Source organism: Mirounga leonina, unplaced genomic scaffold (genome assembly GCF_011800145.1).
Source record: "Mirounga leonina isolate KUSES-001 unplaced genomic scaffold, KU_Mleo_1.0 Mir_53, whole genome shotgun sequence".
Classification (NCBI taxonomy): domain Eukaryota; kingdom Metazoa; phylum Chordata; class Mammalia; order Carnivora; family Phocidae; genus Mirounga; species Mirounga leonina.
Genome location: NW_023270807.1, coordinates 84,448,014 through 84,463,234, shown reverse-complemented (window position 1 = coordinate 84,463,234; position 15,221 = coordinate 84,448,014). Strand labels below are relative to the sequence as shown.

Below are 15,221 nucleotides of genomic sequence, written 5' to 3'. Positions count from 1 at the left end.
TCTTCTCTGTTTACAAAACACACTCTTACTGTGTTTTGGAATGGTCAAGGAAAGTCATTTCTGAGGACAGAAACCAGTTGTTTATAGAATTTTAAGAACTACAGAATTGCCAACATTCCTCCTCATAATAGAATATTATTCTATAACAGCTCTAAGCTATTTTAGTGGAATGTCATTAATTAAACTTGAATACATATAGCTGAACTTTTCGGGGTTTTTTTTTAGTACAAGTAATCTCGAATCTAACACAAGTAAAACACACACTACAACATAAAATTGTACTAAGCTCATCAAATAATATGCTTAGCAATCAATAACAGAGATAAGTGGTTAGACCTGTGTCCTCACACCCAGTGCCTTTATAAAATCCCTTTGGGTGCAGAAGATCTGCATTGGAAAATTAAGCATGAAAAGGAAATTAACTCTAATTGATGCACTTTAGTGTAGAGATAGAATAAGTTAGAGGAATGTATTCTGGATGTAATCATATTCAAAATTAGCATCATATATACTTACATGAAAAGTACTTATCTGGGACATCAGAGGGTCTCAATCGAGCTGCAGGTCCATATATAATTTTAATATCTTTAACATCTCCCAAATATTTATTCAGATATACATATTTCTTGCAACTGCCTTGTTCCATGCCTGGGAGAAAAAAATCCCCAAACATGGTTGCAACTTTAATAAGGAATTTAACGTATAGAAGAGAATTTCTTTCACCTCCAGAATTTAATTCAATTACTATGTGCTCAGTACGCACGTTAGTTAAGCATCTAATAGGTAAGACACAAAATTTCAACTATTTATACCCCTTCACTTCCAAAGAAAACCAACTTTTTCCCTTCCTTCATCCACAATTAGTTTAATATTTCTTCTTATCTATGTATTACAGTATCTTTATGTGAGGAGGAATATCACAGTTTCAGACTGAATATAAAAGCCTACTCATTTTCCCCAGATCACCTAGAATACGAATGGTAGCATAAAATTCTCAGTCTCATTCCAGAACTGTAGCTTCTTTGGAACAGAACTTCTTACAACCTTTTCTAGAAATAGCTTTTAGTAATTATTTCTGAAGCAAACAATAACAACAAGAAAAACAAACAAAAAGAACTTGTTTTCTATTTTCTTATGCACTCATTGCTTCTGTACTCCCAAGGCTGTTACACAAACATGTTCTAAAGGTCAAAGTAAGTAACTATTTAAAATTCCTGGTATAAACCTTCCCCAAATCAGGAGATGGGTACATTGTCACTGATAGGCTCTTAGGTTTCTGTGAATTCTGTATTTTATTTGTACTTTATGTTTAATATAATTTTTTCCTAAAAACTTTCCACAAGAAACCACATTAAAAAAATTAACTATAACAATCAGAAGAAATAATGAAACAATAACCAAGCAAGGAAACTTTTTGGGGAGCACCATTTAACCTGAAGGGTAAATGATGCAAAGTCAGATTACCATGATCTGAAATAAGGATAAGATTCAGGCATCGATGCAAGTTCAGCTCCTTTAGACCATCCATCAGCATGCCAACCATGTTGTCAACCCTCTGCAATGCTCTGATGACCTATGAAAGGGAAGCGATTTCATGTGATGGATTCCATACTAATGGCTATTTCTATACAAAGCTATCTCTGTGAATACAAGGAAAGTTCAGTGGATACAACTACTATGATGAACTGATTGACATTAGGCTAAGACAGGGCAGGTAAAACAATGCCCATTAATAAAAGAAGGGTCCAAATCCCATACATATGTGCTCAATTATAAGTACTGGGAATGACACCAGCTGACCTGATTGTCTAAACTGTTAAAAATGTTAAAATTATGCATGAAATGCTTTTTAGAGTTCTTGTATTTGATTTTTAAGATTAGAACTAGGAATACAACCCATTATTTCCTTACAAACTGCATGTATTTCCTTACAAACTGCATGTGATATGACATATCACAAGGACACAAAAGAGCAAATGGTTTTAGCAACTTGCTTTTGACATTTCTCTTTTCAGCTCTCCTTGCAAAACCACCGGAGGAAAATTCTTTGCAATTCTACATGCGCTTTCTGTTATGTATCAAATCAGTCTTATTTCTATGGTCAATGAATTTCACTGTAATATGAAACAAACTCCCTCAATATGGTCTTTCATTCACTCAAAACTACCCAAGTAATTCGAATTGGAATTTTTAAGTATTAAAGTGGGTTTCGATGTGGCAGTAATATTAGAATTTAACAGAGGTTACAAGTTGGTGAATATAATATGAAAAGCAATGGGCTCAATCTTGAATGCAGATGAATCAGCAAAGTAGTACTTTGGCAAATCTTCAGTGAAATTAGAAAAGCACTGACTTTACAATTCATATGATCTGATAATCTAATAATTACCAAATGAGCCTTAGACTTCCTTGTAGCCAAACTGACCTGGACAGGAGCCTTAAGTGTCGGGGAATTTAGTGAACGAATAAAAATTACCCTAGCATCTGGCCAACTGTCAAACCAACACAACACTGACAAGAAGCTTTTCTCTTTCACCAATGATGGCATGGTTGCGTTGTCCACCAGGTGTCCTCCTTCCTGCCCCTCTAAGGAGCACTTGTGCTTAGCTGAAGGACAGAAGCCAAGCAAGGGCACATGGAATCACTAACTACATTAGAGCTGCTGCAGATGGATTTTGATTGAAAAAAATCCAGAGAGTAAATACAGACCTAGACTGAGGGTTAACTTCCCCCTCTCTCTGCTCGCTTTTAGCTGACAAGATGGCGCCTAAGAGGAACCTATGCTCTAAGAGGGGCAAATCTGGAGTAAACCCAGGGTAAGGGAAACCAGGAGAAGATGGTTTAGGCAGGTGTTTTAAATTCAAGTGAGAAAAATGAGCCTATGTTCTCCCCTCGTTCTGCTGTTGCTGAAGCAAGCATTTAGAGCAAGAAGCAGTCTCAAACTGGAGCTCACAACAGACACCTTAGGATAGGCTCTGGTCTAGGCTCGGTGCTAAAGAGTCTTTGAGGCTCACAAACTATCCAGCTTGAAGGTGAAATTCTAGCTATTCCTAGTCTTTTATCTCTTGGAGTCACATGGGGAAAAAGATAACAAAGATTCTGAGATTAGGGATGCTGGCTATACTGATTCTCCTTTCGTCATGACCAACAATATTCACAGATCCTTACTTCTTGTTTCTTTTCAGATCTAGGGTCACAGATTAAACAGACATCATAAGGGAAGTCAGCTTAGAGGTACAAAGAAAGAAGCTCAAATTGTTTTCTGTTCTAATGCTTCCTCTGCTCCAAGATACAAAAATTATATGGCCACACAAAAACTGAAAGCAGTATTTGATCTTTTAAAGCACTATACCGATTACAAACATAGCCAGGAGTGAGCTAAGTTCCTGAAAGAGTGTCAGGTCAAGTAAGACCTTACACTGACAGCCTTAGTCCGTGAGCTGTTTCCCCATCTCTAGCTTACTAGTAACCGCTCAATAAAACCAGAGTTATTTCAAATTCTCTACAATTCTGACAAAATTTCCTATTTTTTGATGCCCGAGCTCTGTTGTGAGCCTGAGCTCAGAGATCAGAGATGTATCTCCTAGGGTGGAAAGGTCATGGGAGGCTTCTTGTGCTAATTCTCCTATATTTACATAGAAAACTGGAGTCTTACCCATTTACAACATTTCCAAAGAGCCCTTAGTTTTTAGGTCAATGTAGGGAGAAATGGAGTGGATAAAGGCTTTGGAATTGAGAATATAGAATTTACCATCAGTTCGATTTAGCACCGTGGAAAGTACAGACAAGACAAATTCTCCCTACTGTTATTTTTACGAAAGCGCATCCTTTGGTTTAGTAAAACTGTGCTTACTACTCATTCCAAATCCTGGAATCTTAGAGAGTGGTCTAGAAACATGCTTCAAAGCAAGGTTTAGTTAGAAGTAATCACTGATAAAAAGGTACTTACTTCACTGCTGACTGGTCCATACAAATGACCTGAAGAATCTGGTTCTTCTAAATACAGAGTGTAAAAGTGTGGTCTAAATCAAACAGCATCAAAATGTAATATTTTATAAACACATTGTAAAACAGAATGGAAAGAATAATTTAATAATCGATAGTGATTAAAAAGTCTACAACACTGGGGTAACATTTCTAAACTTGCTGAGAAATAATTTACAGGTTTGGAATTCTTCAAAATGTTCCATAAAAAGAGTTCATTTGGATATAAAGGGCCAGAGCCAATTGCCAAGTTTCTTGCAGCTCATTTTAAAATATTGTGTAATTTCTATAAAACGAAGGAGTATTTACCATAGAAATTAGGCCTTTACATACCTTTCATCTTTAGGAAGCTGCAACCACTTAAGAACAGCTAAAATCCTTTCTTCAAATGGTATTGAACTAAAATTAAGAATAAGCAAAATGAAACAATTTGTGACAATTATCCGAGTTTAAAATATCAGTGTTTTTCTTACCCAAAATAGCACTGAAAGACTAAAACAATCCCATGCATTAATTGTGTTTAAAACAATGCAAAAGTTTAATTTGAAAACTCAAATTTGTTTCCCCAATAAAAGAACAAAGGTTAAGCTTTACACATATGAAACCTGTAACTGGGTTTAAAAATTTGCTTCTTGGGGCGCCTAGGTGGGGCAGCCTGTTAATCATATGACTCTTGATTTTGGCTCAGGTCGTGATCTCAGGATCGTGAGATCAAGCCCTGTGTTGGGCTCCCCACTCGGTGAGGAGTCTGCTTGAGATTCTCTCTCTCCCTCTCCCTTTGCACCTCGCCCCACTCACACATTCTCTCTCTCAAATAAATAAATAAAAATAAAAATTTGCTTCTTATATCTACTTGAGGATATTATTCCTGTATCTGAGAACAGTGATTGTTACCAGGTGAATAACCCATGTGTCAATACATTCTACAAAGGGTACCTCATGGACAGCTCACTCACTCGTGACTCTTAAATAAAAGTTGGAGTCAGTCCCCACAACTTCATTTTATATTCCTGCCCAAAGATTCTGAATGCAAATTCCAACATGTTACCAGCGCTTTCTACAAAACTTCGAGAAAAAAACTTTGTCTACTTTTACTGTCCATCCAACTACCCAAAACTTATTTACCCTCCATCTAAAAGGTAGAGTTCTTTTTCTGACTGTTCTCATTTTTCAGCCAACACATCACAGAAATGCTGGAACTTGGGACTTGATAAAAAGGAGAAGCTGAGATTTAAAACAGATTAGCTGTTCTGAAAAAAGTACACCTATACATACCTATTATACATTTTATAGATGTCTGGGAGAATTCCATTAATTTCCACATCTGATCCTGGCCAAAAAAATGTACCACTTTTCAGGCCTTGATGTTTAGCAGTGAGCCAAATCTGGGGAAGAGAATGAAGGCAAGTCAGAAATGTACAACCGTGCATGTTAGGAAAGTACATGTTCATGCGACATCAATGCACTCCTCTCCAGTGTTACAGTGTTTTTGAGGTTAAGGAGCTTCAGCAGTGAGACTATAAAATAATCACTTAGTAGGACTCAGCAGCAAAATGAAATGAAATAATCAGAGATTAAAGTAACCTAAAAAATATAGACACCATCAGTTGGCAACCTCTGCAACTTTCAGAGCCCCAGCCTTACTTAATGGGCTCCCCTTGAAAGAAGAAAATATTCCCAAGCATACATGTATGTAATTTGTTGACATTTTTGTTATGTAACTAACATTTACAAGTACTTACTGCCAATTACAATTCTAAATAGTATCTCCATAAGCATCCCAATTATTAATTTGGCTAATCCTCAGAATCACACCCCGAGGTAGTTAATGATATCATCTACAGTATAAATCTGAGAAAACTGAGCCACAGAAAGAATAATTTGCCCAAAGTCACATCATTTTAAATATCAGCAAGAAATTTGAATTTATACCCTGCAAATTAAACATCATGCTCTTTTTCCTTCTTAGAAGAATATCGAGACTATCCAAAAAGACCCCACAGAATTTTTGTGGCAATTTTTTAAAAAATACAAAGAACACATCTAAATCATGGCCAGAAAGAACCTTCTAAGTTAGCATATACAAATGAAGTCAAAGTTGACCTCCTTTAGAAACAGTTAGTTTTGTGTGGATCAAAATATGGCCCCCAGACCACTGCTATAAACTACTAGTACAAGAAGGTAGAATCAAGCAGAAAAGAAAAATGATTCAGAATTTCCCCAACGCAGCTATGAAATAAAACTACTCCCATTACACAATGATACAAGCTGTATTTAGGATTATCAGCATTCATCCCCATCTACAAAAGGATGGCCACGGACAAGATCAATGACATAGGTTATTAAAAGCTCCAGGGAATCTGTTATTTTACTCTAATTGAAATAGATGAGAATTTAAAAAAAAAAAAAAACTATTTTAGTAGCTAAAACAAACAAACAAACAAACAACTCACTGGTTCTCCTCCGTACCACTCAGGATTAAATTTCTCCTTACTTTTAAGTGCAAAGAAAGCGTTCATTTTGGGATCATACATTTTATTGTCAATTATGCCATGGGATTCTGGATAAAGTCCCTAAAAAAGACAAAAACAGGTTTTATGCAAGTTGTGAGTTTTCAATGTAAAAGTCAAAGAACAAAATCATCGAAGAGAAACAGGTAACTGAAGCTACAAGAAACTTAACATAGTTTAAGGAGAGAAGAACAAAACAATGGGATTGTCAAAACACAACCAACCACTCAAGATCTTATATAGTATTTGTGTTGTAAATTATGTAACAGGAGAAAATAAGTGAGGAATCGTATGGATGAGGGTCTATATAAATGACAGCCCCTCCAATTTTTTTAAAGATTTTATTTTTATGTACTTATTTATTTGAGAGAGACAGAGTGCAAGCGGGGCTAAGAGCAGAGGGAGAGGGACAGGCAGACTCCATGCTAAGCACAGAGTCTGACAAGGGCCAGATCTCACAACCCTGAGATCATGACCTGGGCCGAAATTAAGAGTCGAATGCTTAACCAACTGAGCCACCCTGGCACCCCTACAGCCTCCCCAATTTTTAAAAAAGTGTTGTATTTTCCTTTTGCATTGCTGAGTAAAGCATTTCTGTAGAACAAATTTTGTTTTAGTTGAGTCTGAGAATAGCTCGTATTACTACAAGCTAAAGAATTAATTTTCTGGCTTCAACCTAATGCCTAATGAATTTGACTTTTTTTCTGGACTCCAATTAAACTGGGAAACTTTGAAACAAAAACAGGCCTGTAATCCTCTCTAGAGTCAGGCAAAACGGATTGCTTAAACTCATACATCAAGATGATTGGAAAGACAAGTTGAGTGTAGGACAAATTTTACAAATACAGCAAGCTACAAAACTATAAGAAGAAACAAGACACAAAAATTGGAGAAATCTTAAAACCGAAAGGAAACCAAGAAATCATTTGTTGGAGTCTTTATAGTCTCTTTTCAAGATGGAAAAATTGAGACCAGAAGGTAAAGTGACCTTCCCCGAAGTGCAGATTTGGCTAGGTTTCCTTGCTTAATTATATACTGGAAAAGAAGTTATTCTTTTCTGATCTGATGTCTAATTATTCCCTCAAAAAATGTAACATTTACATCTCACTTCTGTGAACAACATATAAAAGTTGAAACTTGGAGCTTACAGTGACAATGCTGTAGTGATTGGGAAAAGTTTTTGTTGGATACACTGGTCTCATGTTTTTGGTGTGCGTTCCACAGTTTTCTACAAGGGAAAAAAAATTAAAGATTGCTATTAAATGCAATTGACAATCTGTTTACTTCATCTAGCTTTGCTAGTAAATAAGTCTGAATAGTATTAAAACCATATAAAACTTTAGGGTTAATTATAAAGCAACACTATAGATTCAATTCAATGTTAAGATAAGTTAATTTTTCTCAGAGAAATATTAAACAAGATAATTAAGCCAATGAAAGAATTATCCCATGCTTATCAATAACATGAAGTTCCAGATGGACCATGTGTAATAATGATGCCTATTAGATCTTTGTCTGATATTACTTAGTGGTCACATACCTAAGTTTTAAGAGGTAGTTAAAAAACAAACAAAACCAAACTGCATTGGTAGCAAAATCTGCAAAATTAAAACAAGGGTGAAGCAGTAGCTGGGGTGGGGGACAGTGTCCCAGTGTGAAAATCCAGAACCAGCTAACTCTGGACAAACTCAACACGTCTCTAAAGATAAAAGGCATCGTCTGGCTTCATGCCAGAGAAAGCACAGAAGTCAGACTGCTCCGGATTTAGCCTTGATATCATGCTCCTTTTCTCCTGTCTCTACTATTGAGGAAAAGACTACATAAACTAATGAATCAAGCATTTCAGTACATCGCTGCTGAAAACGTTCCTCCAATTGGCAAGCGTCTATCTATCTCAATGCCTTCCAAACAGTGCAGAGCTACAAAGTATGTCCCCCAATTATCCACAGCTGGGGCTTAGGCTAATTGTGTGCTGATTTCTTTTAAACTTCACACATAGTATCCACAACTCCTTAATTCTGAACTCAGGATGCATATTTGGTGCTATGGAAACAAACTTCCCTCCTAATGGTCACAAAGGACCAGATTCAAGCTTCAAAGCCCATGGGCCGAACTGGTAAGAACAGAGCCTTCCTTGACGATGCCTGCTTTTTGCTGAAGACTTTTTTTCCATGTCAATGATTATGTATAAAAATTATTTTCTTCTAGGTAGAAATTAAACACAGAAATTTTAAAACGTTTTCCCAAAATACTTCAGGTTTCTCATAAAAGAAGTAAAATAAATGCACACATGTATTTACTGAGAATGATTTTAATGTTTAAACTAATCTCATATACTCAAGTCTAGTAAATAATATTTTAGAATTCCAGAACACTAAAATCATTGTATTTACTTCTATTTCAGCCTTGTATTACACTGTAACTACTTAACTATTGATCACTGATAATGTGCAAAGTTCTACAATTTTTATACCCATATACAATTTTTTTCCTTTCTCAATAAAAATGATGATACAAGTGATACCCATAACTGGGGGTTAATGTGATTTAAAACCTCAGCATTAATATTAAGACCATTCTACTATTACATCGATAACTTATAGAATAATCATTCCATTAAGGTCTTTGTATGAGGCAAAGAAATTGGAAGGATACTATACGATACTATAGGATACCTGGAAATATTCAATGTCCACACTACTAGAATCATATCAGAAATACTTTCATTTTGAAAATTCTAAAGATGTGATAAATATTAAATAAATGGTTTTTCCACAAAAGGAATCCAAAATTCTAAGAAAAAAAATATATAAACTGTATTATCTTAGAAGTATAAGTAATTATAATATTGGAGACTAATTCCTTATCATCAGGTTCAACTATTTCGCAGTAGTGATGTTTGGTAAAACACATTCTGCCGGTATTTTTCCAAAAAAAGCCAGCATCCCTAGTCTATCTCACCAAAATGGTGACACCCCCAACAGAGAACTCTGAAGTTACTCACTTAGTTTGCTAATAACAGGAAGAAGGCCGCTCCAGGTGTGTAAATATTCTGCCCTGAAGCCATCCAAGGAAAATAAGAGGGTAGGAGGCGTTTCAAACCTGGATAATGAAAAAGAAAAAAACAATGTTTAAAGAAGGAAAAGGAAGACAAACATCCATGAAGGTTCTTTTCCTTCCTTGGCACAGGTCCAGTGAAGATTTCTCACTGAGGTTGGTTATGTAATCTAAAGTAAACTAACAAGCTCAACAAGCATCCTTATAAAGGAGATTTTACATTGACATTTATATACATGCTTTTACATTTCATTAAATATATATGATATATACATATATCAACAAATAGTATTTCTTAAGCACTCATACCATTTTGAGCCACTATATGGAGAATATTCATAGTCCCCGCTATTCCAAAAGCTGAACCAAATGCTACTAAAATGTAGTAATATTTTCCCAATTTGCAGGAGAATAAATGTTAATAAACTGCATTTTCTAAATATGTTTTTGTTTCCATCAAGTTTTTTCCTGAACAACTATCTTCTGATATTGTCTCTACGTGAATCTACTAGATGGTACCTCATATCACATAAATTATATATAAAATTTAGTTTTTAAATTTACTATATTTGAAAGATATTACTATTTAGTAGAGAAGTTTGAGATGTATTCACTACTTTTAAATAAACAAAGAAATGATCCAAAGCTAGGAATGAACAATGAGGGTGCACGTGTACGTACATGCAGACACACAGACACACACACACACACACACACAATGTATGTGGTGTGGAAATCCAAAGAAGGAGGCAAAAAACACAATGATGTGTGCAGTCAAAGCGAATAACTTATGGGCAACTGTTACATGGCCAAACCAGAGCAGGCATGGTTCAGAAATTTTGAACTTTTAATGATATCTGGGGGATGACGGGAGATCTGTACATAACAGGATAACTGTAAAAAGCAGTTTACTCAGTAATTTAAAATTTGAGAGTAAATGCTTAATTTTGCCTTGCCTTTTTTCAATTCTACCTCCTCCTCAGCTTACTCTCACACATAAACACAAAAGAAAAAAAAAATTGGTATGTAACTTCCACTAACTAGTGTTTGTACCATAGCTCAGTTAGAAGATTCTAGAACCAGCTGCATAGGGTCTCAATGGTCCATAACTGTATGAAATTATTTGTATTCACTCAACATAAAACATAAACAGTTTATTGTGCCACCAGGTAAATATACTAGCATGACTTGCAGTATAATAGCACATGTTCCCAATTATGATCTCATTGTAAAGAAAGGAAGAGTTACATTTCCACTCAAAGGATCAATATTACCACTGAAAAATAATGACCAATGTGTAGAAGGAAAAGAAAGACTCAAAATTCACTAAATCTAAATTTTCCAATATACCTTGGAATTAAAGGACAGCTCAAGGTACAGGAGAGGTCCCTTTGAAAAAAGTCTCTTCTATTGTAATTTTTTGGTTTGGGTTTAGTTTTTGTTGCTACTACTGTTGTTTTAAACGAAAAAGTGCTCTCTCATCCAAAGGAAAAAAAATACACATCCTATAAGGCAAAAATAAATTATATACACAAACAAAATAAGCTAAAGTACAGCTTTAAAAATTTTAATAGTTTGGAAAAAGATCATGACTTTAAAAAGGTAAAAATGTATTTCTGAAGATGAATAATTCAAATTATACAAGGCAGTAGATCTCAAGTGGAGCAAAGATAAATATATCTAACATCTTCATAAAATTTCCCCTCTTTGAATTGCACACAAATTTTTTTGATGGCCTAGTATACATAAGGTACTGTGCAAAATACTTTATGGACAAAAAGAACCAATATGAATAATAAAAATTATGCAACATTCTCTCACAGATACATTGCTTATCCCCCAAAATTTATAAGTGAACCAAAATACAAAAAATAAAAAGAAAGCTATAAAGTAATTTGCTACAGGTTTAACTCTCAAAGCTACAAATGAAAAAAAAAAAAAAAGAAGAAGATAGTAGGAAGGGGGGAATCGGAGGGGGAGACGAACCATGAGAGACTATGGACTCTGAGAAACAAACTGAGGGTTCTAGAGGGGAGGGGGTGGGGGGATGGGTTAGCCTGGTGATGGGTATTAAAGAGGGCTTGTTCTGCATGGAGCACTGGGTGTTATACGCAAACAATGAATCATGGAACACGACATCAAAAACTAATGATGTAATGTGTGGTGATTAACATAACATAATAAAATAAAATTAAAAAAAAAAAAAAAGAAAGAAAGTAAAAGGCCTTCCTTCCTAATGAGAAAGACAAAAGATTTCCACCCACTGCTCATGGCCAGTAAAGACTAAATAGTCATGACCTTCCTTTTTTTCTGTTAGCTTCCAGAGTGAAGGGTCATTCCATAATTAACTACACCACCAGTGACCAACACAAGGCCTGACTAAAAACAACATTTAATGAACCAATGATTGATTATTATTTTTATTCTGTGGAAAGAGAAAAAAAATAGTACTCTAAAAAAATAGTATTTCAGAATATCATCTTACCCTGATGGACACTGTGGCTCATTAATGCTCTCACAAGTTTCTTCTACCCAACTTTTCTGTCCTAAAATATTTTCAAGAAATAAAACAAGTTGAACACACTGAACAGTAACAATAACTGTGATGCTGTGAGACATATTATGACAGATTCCAAAAACAAAATGTTAACAGATATGTAGATAATATGGGGCATGATTCTAGGGAAATACAACAAATACAGAAAGTTACTATGTCTCATAGTAAGAGTTAGTTGATATCAGGAAGAAAAAAAATGTATAATTGCAAGACTAAAACATATTACTGTATTTGTGGGAACTTAAAGGCACCTTTTTTTTTTTAAAGATTTTATTTATTTATTTGAGAGAGAGAGAGAATGAGAGAGAGCACATGAGGGGGGGAGGGTCAGAGGGAGAAGCAGACTCCCCGCCGAGCAGGGAGCCCGATGCGGGACTCGATCCCGGGACTCCAGGATCACGACCTGAGCCGAAGGCAGTCGCTTAACCAACTGAGCCACCCAGGCGCCCAAAGGCACCTTTTTCATTCTTGAGTGGTTGATATTTTCAGCCAAAATTTACAAGCCTCCTTTTATCCACCCAACAACATCTTCTAGTACTAAATCCTGGATATCTTAGTTCCCCTCATATCAATTTCAAAGAACCCTTGGACAAGACATCACAATAGCATCAGCTCACATAATACCCATAACCCTGGGCAGTAATTTCACATCTCTTCTTTCAACATGTGGCAGACACTGTCCTCATTCACAACGAGGGCACTTGGGACATAGAAATCAGCCAGGACTGCAAAAGCCATCTTTCCACAAGGCAGCATTAAATGTGTAGCTAATGTCAAAATAACATGAAGGGGTGTAGCGGGAGAGGGAGTAACTCTACACAGAACAAGATTTGCTGTGTGTAGGTCATAGGAATTCCTCAACTGATGGATGGCTACAAGATTCACTGCATACTTTCCTGACTCTCATGTTTGAATTTTTCTTTAATAAAATGCTTTTTCAATATCTTTTCGGCCAACATAGTTGGTCAATAAATAGGATCCCTAATGTAAAAAATGACAGCTCTGCAAAACCCCGCCACCACCAAGGAGGATGGCAGGCTGCTGTGGAACCAGATGGGCGCGTGGAGAGCTGACCTTGGCACACGGCGCTGAAGTTCACACAACAGTCGCCCTTGTCCCTGCAGTCATCTGAACAGGAGCACAAGCTTCTGGACAACCTTTTCTCCCCACACCTGAATTTGCTGCAAGTCCATATACGTTCTAGAAACAAACAACAAAATACACGTTATGGTCCAAATTCAACACACTGGAAGTGGACGCAGACTTGCTCTCCTCCGGGGCAAGATCCACGAGACACAAGGAACTCTTTCATTCCTCAGAGTTCCTCGCAGGGTCGGCCACCACAGTGGTTGATGTGAACTAACAGAAAACATGCATGCAATAAGTGTTATTATGTTGCTAAAAAGAACAGAATTTCGTCATTTTAAAACATGGACAAACATTATTATCGTACAATTCTTTTTTTTTTTTTTTAAGATTTTATTTATTTATTTGAGAGAGAGAGAATGAGAGAGAGCATATGAGAGAGGGGAGGGTCAGAGGGAGAAGCAGACTCCCTGCCGAGCAGGAAGCCCGATGCGGGACTGGATCCAGGGACTCCAGGATCATGACCTGAGCCGAAGGCAGTCGCTTAACCAACTGAGCCACCCAGGCGCCCCTCGTACAATTCTTATATAGATCTTTCTTGGCTTTTTCCCACCAGCCGTTTTCAGGGTTCTCAAAATTTCACCTGAATCTGGTTTATTCTCATTTAAATATTAAATATCCATGACCTACGTAGAGAAATCCAAATCAAACTGAGAAAACATACATATTCTGATGGTTTTATTTTGAAGTGTAAGTAGACATGTAAGTACATGTGAAACTAATGTAACATTCTGTGTCAACTCTATACTTCAATAAAAAGAAGTGGATGTCTAAGAACTCTTGTTTTAATGAGCCCACACTGAAAATATTCATATATTTCAAGCAGCCTTTTTGAAGTTAAAGTGCAAATTAGATTATATTGGCTTTCTGCATACATTAAAAACAGGCATGGTTTGGCTCTCCATAAAGTGTTGAACAAAGGCAAAACTCGTGACATTTTTTTCTCTAAGGAAATACAAAGGCCAAATTTTTAAAAATCTCAAATGAGTTAGATAAATCACATACCTAAAAGATAAAGAACTTGTCCCTGATCCCCATCTTTTTCCCTGCATATTTTTCTTAAGATTTTATTTATTTATTTGAGAGAGAGAGAGAGCATGAGAGGGGAGAGGGTCAGAGGGAGAAGCAGGCTCCCCTCTGAGCGGGAGCCTGACTCGGAACTCGATCCCAGGACTCCAGGATCATGACCTGAGCTGAAGGCAGTTGCTTAACCAACTGAGCCACCCAGGTGCCCTCCCTGCATAGTTTTATTTACCTGGTTCTATACATGTCTCCTGGTAATCCAGACAGCAGTTTCCAAGGTCAACGCAAGCAACATCACAGCGGCAGTTGCCAAATGTTCTCTCAAAACAGCGACCTTTGCAACTTTTCACTGAAAATATAGAATAATGAGTTAGAGCTTTCAGATCATAGAAGCACAAAGCAAACATCAACTAATATACCTAAGATAGATTCAAATCCTACCTTAGAAAACACAGATGGCGTAATAAAGGTACCCAAAAATCTTTTCACAAATACACGTAGAAAGTGGCACAAAAAGAAGGCACAGAGTTTTGATTTTCTCTCTTGCCATAGAAAAAAAGAACTTTTAAAATTTATGACAAACCCAACTGGGGCTGCTAAGACTTAAATCCTTATGGCATGGTAAAGAAAGTCAGAAGAAGGACTTGTGCTGAATGTTTTATGCTCAGAAAAGGTTGGCTTACACAGCCATAAAGTTCTCTAAAATTTCGAAATGTGAGATAAAGTTTTAAAATTAATTTTCTGAATATTTCAGAGAAAGAGAAAGAATGCCTGACTTACCTCACCCCCAGGCTTGGTGTATGAAAGAAGTGATGTCCATGTATGAACATTCTGCAGGAGTACCCCTCCCCCCATCACCTAAAATACAGATTTGGCCTTCAGATCCAGGTGGTGCCCAAATTTCCCAGTCAAGGTCTGATTTACTTTTTTTAAGCTTTTATAAA

At 36.3% G+C, this 15,221-nt stretch overlaps 1 protein-coding gene across 2 annotated transcripts in view; it reads right to left on the bottom strand.

The window, feature by feature from the left end:
- The window catches only part of ENPP1 (ectonucleotide pyrophosphatase/phosphodiesterase 1), a 72,326-nt gene that overhangs the window by 22,013 nt on the left and 35,092 nt on the right, over window positions 1-15,221 (bottom strand). For both annotated transcript variants that reach the window (XM_034990657.1, XM_034990658.1), the window contains exons 3-13: window positions 14,510-14,626; window positions 13,183-13,308; window positions 12,037-12,097; window positions 9,499-9,596; window positions 7,643-7,722; window positions 6,438-6,557; window positions 5,260-5,369; window positions 4,318-4,383; window positions 3,950-4,022; window positions 1,465-1,573; window positions 517-648 (exon numbers count right to left, since the gene is read on the bottom strand). In XM_034990657.1, the coding sequence (XP_034846548.1) occupies window positions 517-648; window positions 1,465-1,573; window positions 3,950-4,022; window positions 4,318-4,383; window positions 5,260-5,369; window positions 6,438-6,557; window positions 7,643-7,722; window positions 9,499-9,596; window positions 12,037-12,097; window positions 13,183-13,308; window positions 14,510-14,626 (1,092 nt within the window). The remainder of the gene's footprint in view (window positions 1-516; window positions 649-1,464; window positions 1,574-3,949; window positions 4,023-4,317; window positions 4,384-5,259; window positions 5,370-6,437; window positions 6,558-7,642; window positions 7,723-9,498; window positions 9,597-12,036; window positions 12,098-13,182; window positions 13,309-14,509; window positions 14,627-15,221) is intronic.